Source organism: Ipomoea nil, unplaced genomic scaffold, assembly GCF_001879475.1.
Source record: "Ipomoea nil cultivar Tokyo-kokei standard unplaced genomic scaffold, Asagao_1.1 scaffold2144, whole genome shotgun sequence".
Classification (NCBI taxonomy): Eukaryota; Viridiplantae; Streptophyta; class Magnoliopsida; order Solanales; family Convolvulaceae; genus Ipomoea; species Ipomoea nil.
In genome coordinates, this window is record NW_017618572.1 from 6,041,422 (window position 1) to 6,049,847 (window position 8,426).

General features: G+C 35.9%; 1 protein-coding gene across 1 annotated transcript; it reads left to right on the forward strand.

Moving 5' to 3' along the window:
• Nucleotides 1–920: 920 nt before the first annotated feature.
• LOC109148685 lies at nucleotides 921–1,628 on the forward strand. Its single transcript, XM_019296421.1, has one exon. The coding sequence runs from the start codon at nucleotides 921–923 to the stop codon at nucleotides 1,626–1,628; it is 708 nt and encodes a 235-aa protein (XP_019151966.1).
• The last annotated feature ends 6,798 nt before the right edge of the window (nucleotides 1,629–8,426 follow it).

An 8,426-nucleotide genomic window follows, 5' to 3' on the forward strand; every position in this document is an offset into this window, starting at 1 on the left:
TAAAAGGAGAATTGATGATTGCAAGCAGCGGTTTGACAACCTTCGATCAAGAAGAGATTTGAATGGGATGGAATAGTACATCCACACTGAAAAAGAGCTCCTTTATCTTCTGGATCAGCAACATGTGTATTGGAAGCAAAGGGCCAAAGAGCATTGGTATCGGGGTGGCGATATAAATTCCAAAATTTTCTATAATTCTATGAAAAAGCAAAAAAAAAAAAAAAAAAAAAAGAAGAAAAAAAAAAGGAGGAATAAGATAGTTAAGATTAGAAATGAAGAGGGTGACTGGATGGAGGGTCACCAAGACATTGGTCAAGTAATGATGGATTATTTTAACAGTTTTTTTCAGTCAGAGCAAGGATCAATGGACGGCGTGCTCAATTGTATAAACACAAAATTATCTCTTTCGCAGAACGAAATACTGCTAGTGCTTGTTAGTATCGAGGAGGTGAGGAAAGCCGTTTTCCAGATGCATCCCAATAATTCTGAAGGACCGAATGGGTTTAGACCAGAGTTCTATCAACACTTCTGGGATATTGTAAGAGGTGAGGTCACTCTATTTTGCCGTCAATTCTTAGAAACTACCAGACTGCCAGCGAAGGTGAATAATACTTTCATTGTTTTGATTCCGAAAAAGCAAAATCCAGAAACAATTAAAGACCAATAGCGCTATGTAATGCTCTGTATAAGGTTGCATCCAAAGTTTGTGCTAATCGCATGAAATCAATTTTAGAAGGATTGATTTCTCAAGCACAGAGTGCGTTTGTTCCGGGTCGGTTAATTTCAGATAATATCATGTTGGCTTATGAGGCACACCATGATTTGAAACGTAAGACACAAGGACGCGAGCGAGTGACAGCGCCAAAAGTGGAATGAGTAAAGCGTATGATCGCGCTGAATGGTGATTTTTAACGACACTGATGACTAAATTGGGGTTTGATCGGAAGTGGATAAATATTTTGTATGAGTCTAGCAGCACAGTGAGGTACCATATTTTGCATGAAAACCAGCAGCTCGGTCCAGTTGTGCCGGGTAGGGGACTGCGCCAAGGGGATCCTCTATCCCCGTATCTCTCTCTTTTGGTTGTCGAAGGATTGAGTGCCCTTATTGAGAAGCAAGTGAGTTCTGGTTTGTTGCATGGGGTCACTGTTGCACGTGTAGCCCCACAGATTTCACATCTTCTATTTGCAGACGATTGCTTTCTATTCATGTGTCCCAATAATGCGGAGAGTTTTCGTATGAAATGGGTGCTTGATGCGTACTCGGCTGCTTTAGGCCAAAGTACTAATTTTGATAAGTACATTGTCTGTTTTAGTTCAAATGTCATGCAACAAGTGAGGGATGACGTGGTTGGTGTTCTGGGTGTTGCTGAAGGAGATACTACAGGAAGGTACTTGGGCCTCCCGTCACTAGTTAGAAAAAACAAGAAAGTGATCCTGGGCTTTTTAAAGGACAAAGTTTTAGCCAAGGTTCGTAGTTGGAATGCAAGGTTCCTGTCTCGTGCAGGTAGGGAGGTTCTTTTGATAATAGTACGTGATCCAAGCTATGCCATCATATGCAATGATGGTATTTTACTCCCGGTTGGTTTGTGCAAGGAGATTGAAATCATTATGAACGAGTACTGGTAGACAAGGATGGCAGGGCGTGGAAGGGGTATTAAATGGATGTCGTGGGAGGGGCTGTGCGCACCCAAGAAGTTTGGTGGCATGGGGATTGTGTTTATAAGGCTCACTACTATTCTAGAGGTACTTATTTTGACGCAAGCTTGGGTAGTAACCCTTCGTTCGTATGGAGAGGGTTGCTGGAGGTTCAATGTGTGATCAAGGAGGGTTGCAGAAGGTGTATATGTGATGGTAAAAATACTCGGATTGGATGGGACCATTGGTTGTCGGTCGATACGTACAGAACCTTATATTCATACTGCATTACCAGAATCTATTGCTACTGCCCCCGTTTCTTCTTTCATGAATGCACAGGGCTCTGCATGGGACACCGAGTGTGTAAATGACATATTTGAAGCTAGTGATGTGCAAAATATTTTGAAGATTCTGATCAGCAACCACCAACGGCCTGATTCGTGGACTTGGCATTGGGATTCGAAAGGTGCCTTTACAGTGAAGTCCTGTTATAAGCTATTGTTGGGAGAATTTCATGGCGATATGCCCGGGGCAAAGTTATGGAACTTGGAAATTCCTCCGAAGATTCTGATCAGCAACCATCAACGGCCTGATTCGTGGACTTGACATTGGGATTCGAAAGGCGTCTTTACAGTGAAGTCCTGTTATAAGCTATTATTGGGAGAATTTCATGGCGATAGGCCCTGGGCAAAGTTATGGAACTTGGAAATTCCTCCGAAGTTTAAGGTCTTTTGTTGGCAGCTGGTTTCATCATTCTTAACAACGCGGGATGCTTTGAATGCTAAACATGTTCCTTGCATGATTAACTGTCATATGTGTGGTTGCTGAAATTTGCAGAACGCAGCACACAGTGATGTCGAAACTGAATTTGTAACACAAACAATCTGTAATGCAGTTCGGACAAACAACCCTAATCTGCGAGGCACTTCTCAATTTTAGAATTTGCCTAAATCCACTAAAAGCTCAATATTTAAAGTACACTGTTTGGAACCTGAGATTACACAATAGAATGATCTTTCCTACCAAACTATTGAAACTTAAACACATGTACTACTTTCTAAGGGAATTTAGTAACTCTTCTCAATGACTCTCGGGCCTCACAAGATTAATGTTGAATGCGTGAGTTCTGCAATAAAGGACAACCCCTCACTACAAGAAATTTCACATTTAGTGACAACAGAAGTTGTCACTAAAACTATCAATTTTGGTCACTGTTGAAATTAGTGACCATTTTTTGAAGTCGTCACCTGTCGTCACTATATCCTCCGTCACTATTGTAGTAGTGACGACTTTTGAAAAGTTTTCACAATTACTCACTACTTTGTGACAATATTTACTTTCATTACAAGTAGTATTTGAGTGATAACGATAGTTGTCACAATAAATGTATAATTTGTGACCAAATATGTTATTACAAAATATTGTTCTAGTGACAACTAAAATCGTGGCAATTAATTATTTTATTGTGACAACACTTTAGTCACAATAGTTGTACTTATTTGTGAGAATTGTTCTTGACGCAAAAAGATTATTAGTGACCAAAAAGTTGTATCAATAATTACTTTGTTGTGAGAACAATCATGGTAACAAATGTTGTATTTATTTGTGACAATAGAAGTTGACTCTAAAACACTCATTAGTGGTAACTAAAGTCATACAACAATTCAATTTCTTGTAACCATCATCTTCGTCACTAATATCTTTGAAAATAGTGGCAGCGTATTTGTCATTAAAAACTAAAAATTAGTTGCGAAATTTGTGTCACTAAAATTAGTTGAAATAGTGTCACTATTGTCAATCTTAATGTTTTTATAAGTGACCATTACAGGGTCACAATTATTTTTTCAAATAATACTAGCCAAATGCACAAAATATAAAATTAATTATTTCAAAATCTTGTCATAATTAAATATTTTAATTTAATTATTATTTGGAATAAAATAATGCATGTATTCAACAAATGTTACTCGTTAAATTAAAAAACATATATATAAAAAAGACATCATTGTCTAACAAATATACTTTGTAAGAAATACAACTGAATTCAAATAAAAACGTTTAAAAATAAAATGTCTTGATTATTCTTCACTTGAGGTAGTTGATGGAGATGCATTGCTTAGGATATTTTGAAGTCCTTGATTGCTTGCTAAGTGAGCAAAAATTTACTTGATTTCAGCAGCTTGTTTCTCTAAAGCTGTTTGTGCGATTTCTTTAAATTTTGCAACTTCTTCTTCTAAATTCTTTTCACGCTTCTTTGAAGCTTCTATTTCTGCTTGAAGAAGAATCTTCTCTTGGGCTTTTGAAGTTATCCCCTTAAGACCTAAACCACGTACATAGCTTGACTTTCTTTTTAATACCAAGTCAAAATGCTCAACAAGTGGTAGAGGTGCAGCTGAAATCTTTTCTTTATTCTTCTCTCCCTCTTCTTGAAGTTTATTCTACAATTAAAATAAATATTAATAATTAAGTAAACTAATTTAAGAAATGTCACAACATTTATATGACTATATTTTTCATACCATGATTTCTTCTCCATTTGGAACGGACCATGTTCCATTAGATTTTTTTCTTGATGTCTTCCAAACTTCAACAGCATCTGGCCATTCATTAGAATCTTTGTCTTTCTGTAAAATAGAGAATAAAGATAACAAATAGAAATAATTAACTACAAATTTTATTCATGAAAAATCATGACTTCAATTTTTATTAAAAACAATTTTGATCTCTTGATTTCCTCTAAAAAATCATCATATGCAATTTGTACAATTGACTTTGTACCACTAACGTAACTGATTTGATCTCTTGATTTCCTCTATTATTTTTGTTTCTTTCGCTTTGGTCTTATATATATAAAAAGTTATATTAATAAAAAAAATTAAGTAGAACAGAATCAAGAGACATATAACACCACAAATTGGGCAACAATATCTACCAATTAAAATTATAATATAAAATAATTATAAATTCAAATTACCTTAAACTTTTGAGTCTCTCATTTGTTTTCAATTAGCCATCTCCAATCATCTTCATTGACATCATTTGGACAATCTTTAAATTTTAGATAGCTCTTACGTAAAAGATAATGTCTATTTTTATATTGTAATTGTACTTGGTTCATGACATGAAGTTGCACATCATTCGACAAATTAAATTTGTCCTGCAAGTCATATATAAAAGCATATAAATTCATTAATATGAACAAGTAATTCTAACTTTATTCGAAACCTAATATAATATTGCATTTTTTAAAGTTTTAGTCTTACATTTAAAAATACCCACATTGTATTGACATCGTCGTTAGGAATCTCTTTCCAACTAGAGACGCGAAGTGGTGCAAATTGCCGAATGCACATAGTCACTTCAGCATTGAACAAATTAGCATCTTTACCACAAACGTTATGGTATGGTGGAGGAAATAGAATACATATTTCTTCGCCTCTAGCTTTTTTCTTGGCAAGTCCTGTATTGATTCTTCTCCCTCGACCACATTTTTTAATTTTATCGTTTCCTACAGTAAAATTAAAAAAAAAACAATATATAAGTATACAATATTATATATAAAAATAAGATTAAATTTTAAACTCAAAAACATTAAACAATCACATCACCTGTGCCACCAATAACATGTTCTTCTACTGTAGGTGTAATGTTTGATGCTTCAACTATTCCCGTTGAGTTGTTGATTAGAAACTTCATTGTTTTGAGTCTCGTCCACCACATTAGTAATATGCTTATCATTTAAAATTATTCTTGATCTCAATCTTTTATTACGGAGATGTTATTTTACTTGGAAATTGGAGAATAAAAAGTATTTTTTTTTCAACTCCCATATTGGAGAACACTTGAATTACGGCATAATCTAGATGTCATGCATATTGAAAAGAATGTGTGTGATAACATAATTGGAACTTTATTGAACATTGAGGGGAAAACAAAGGATACTATACACACTCGTTTGGATTTAGAATTACTGAGTATACGTCTTGAGCTTCATGCAACTCCCACAAGTAATGGCAAGTATGTGATCTAATACACTATCTAAAGAAGAAAAACGAAGATTTTTTCAATTCTTAAATGATCTAAAGGTTCCAGATGACTATTCATCTAATATATCTCGATGTGTAAAAATCACTGAATGTAAAATTTTTGGATTGAAATGTCATGATTGTCATGTGATTTTACATAAATATCTCCCTTTGGCTATACATAGTTTGCTAGGTAAAGAGGTATGTGAAGCTTTAATTGAGTTGTGCACATATTTTAGAGAGTTATGTGCTAAAGTTTTGCGTATTGATGATTTGAAGAGACTTGAAACATCAATTCCTTTTACACTTTGTAAGTTAGAAAAGATATTTTCTCCCTCATTTTTTGACAAAATGGTGCATTTAACAATTCATCTTGTGACTGAAGCTAAACTTGGTGGGCCCGTACAATTTTGATGGATGTATCCAATAGAACGATATTTGCGTACACTGAAGTCATATGTGAGAAACAAGGCACGACCAGATGGATCAATTGCTGAGGCTTATATTGTGCAAGAATGCATGCATTTTTGTTCTAGATATTTGCATGGATCTAAAACTACATTGAATCGTGTTGGGAGAAACTATGAGGGAAGTGATGTCTCCTCTCATTCTGGGTTACAAGTTTTTTCACAAGTTAGTAAGCCTTTGCTTGGAAAAAAATATGATGAGTTGACCTTAACTGAATTGGCCGAAGCAAGAATGTATGTGCTAGAAAATTGTGAAGAAGTTAGAGAGTTTGCCAAATAAGTTTCCTTAATTTCCAAGTTAGTCACTATATATATATATATATATATATATATATATATATATATATATATATATATATATATATATATATATATATATATATATACAAACTTGTGGACAAATATAAGCCATTAGATTAGATGAGATTAATGGTTTGGATGTAATATGCAATAATTCACGCCAGCCTAACATAGCATGTGATAAGGGCAAATCAGACAAATTGATTAAATCCTAATTAAGGTTAAAACACAATTACACTACTCTGCCTAAATTAAAGGAGTTTAATTACAGTATAATTAGACATCCTCCTTCAAATAGAGCACTCCCATTCCGGCACCAAAAACCAGCAAAACCCATACCATCGTGCAAAAGAAGAGACACCGGCGCAATTTGAAGGAGACGGCCATGGAGAACAGCCCGTGCACAGCATTCCCAGGTAAGCCCCGAAATACGATTATTTATAGAGCAAAGCACACCGTGCTTAGAATTTGAAAAATATGAGCATAAGTGTATTCATGAATAAGAAGCTGTTACTGTTTGAAATATATAGGGTTCCATTAACGTGCTTTGTCATTGAACGGTATGAGCAAGGGTGAATTCATGAATTAGAAGATATTACTGTTTGAAATATATACGGTTGCATTACCGTGGTTATTTGTTGAAAAGTATGAGCATAACTGTATTAGTGAATAGGAAGCTATTACTGTCTGAAATATATAAAAATTTAGCGGGAAAACCCAGTGCAAATAGCAGTTACGGGAAACCCTACATAAGCACACTAGATTAAAACTGTGAGCACACGAGAGTTGCATAAATTGAAGCACTAAGCACAAAGTCAAATGGTGACATGCACATATAAAAAAAAAAACCTGTGTACTTACAGTGCATATGTTGGGACATGTGAGCACACGAAAATGGAAAGTCGGGCACACAGTAGCACAGTATTAAACCAAGCATGCACATAACATAGACCCCAAATTGCAACACAATTACACAGTGAAGCACATCATTTCATTACTCCACGAAAACTGAAATATATAATTGTTATGTTGAGCAGGTGACGCCCACTGTGCACAGCACGTAATGGAATGCGAAATGGAAATACATGAGGATGGAACAAAATACTGGACACCACCAATAACAAAAGAAAAAACACCGTTCGAAGGACAACGATTCAAAACAGTTGAGGATGGAATTCAATTCTACGAGGAGTATGCTAAGGTGGCCGGATTTGATGTTAGGCATGGATCAAAACGCAAGAATCGATTCGGGCAAGTGTCAATAAAATACATGCTGTGCTCACGCGAGGGTTACAAGGCTGAACGGAAGGAACCCAACAATAGCTCAACAGTAAAGCAGAGACGGCGGAGAGTGTCCAACAGGATAGGCTGTAAGGCACGCATGGTAATGACAAAGAGTGACAAAGGCGGATATAAAGTACATGCAATCCAACTAAGACATACCCATTGTTTATGCTCAGATGCGGCTAAACCTTTTTTAAAGATAAATAGGCAACTTGACATCGGCCACAAAACCTTTTTGGCTCACTGTGCAAAGGCAAATATCGGACCCACAAAAGCTTTCAGATTGTTCAAAGAGATGGTGGGGAGTTTTACAGATGTAGGAGCAACATGCATCGACTTTTGCAATTTTAGACGGGACCTATTGGCCTATATAGCTGAGGCCGACGCCCAAATGGTGATAGAAGACATGTTCAAAAGAAAAGAGGATAACCCGGACTTCTATTTTGATTTCGACATAGACGAAGAAGCACAATTAACAAGGTTATTCTGGGCGGACGCCGAATGTCGAAGGAATTATGCATATTACGGCGATGTCATGTCATTCGACGCCACATACAGTACAAACAGGTAGACATCGTATTAGCTTTTAAATATTTTGACCGCCTACTGAGCATACGATGTATACATGGTGTGCGCGGTGAACAGCAAAGAGGGGGTAAAGGGCGTGCTGAACATTGAAAATCACCGTGCGCACCAGCGTGCAGAATATTAGT

Excerpts from the sequence above, each read along its gene's own strand:
- LOC109148685 (XM_019296421.1), top strand. The coding sequence starts at position 921 with ATGACTAAATTGGGGTTTGATCGGAAGTGGATAAATATTTTGTATGAG.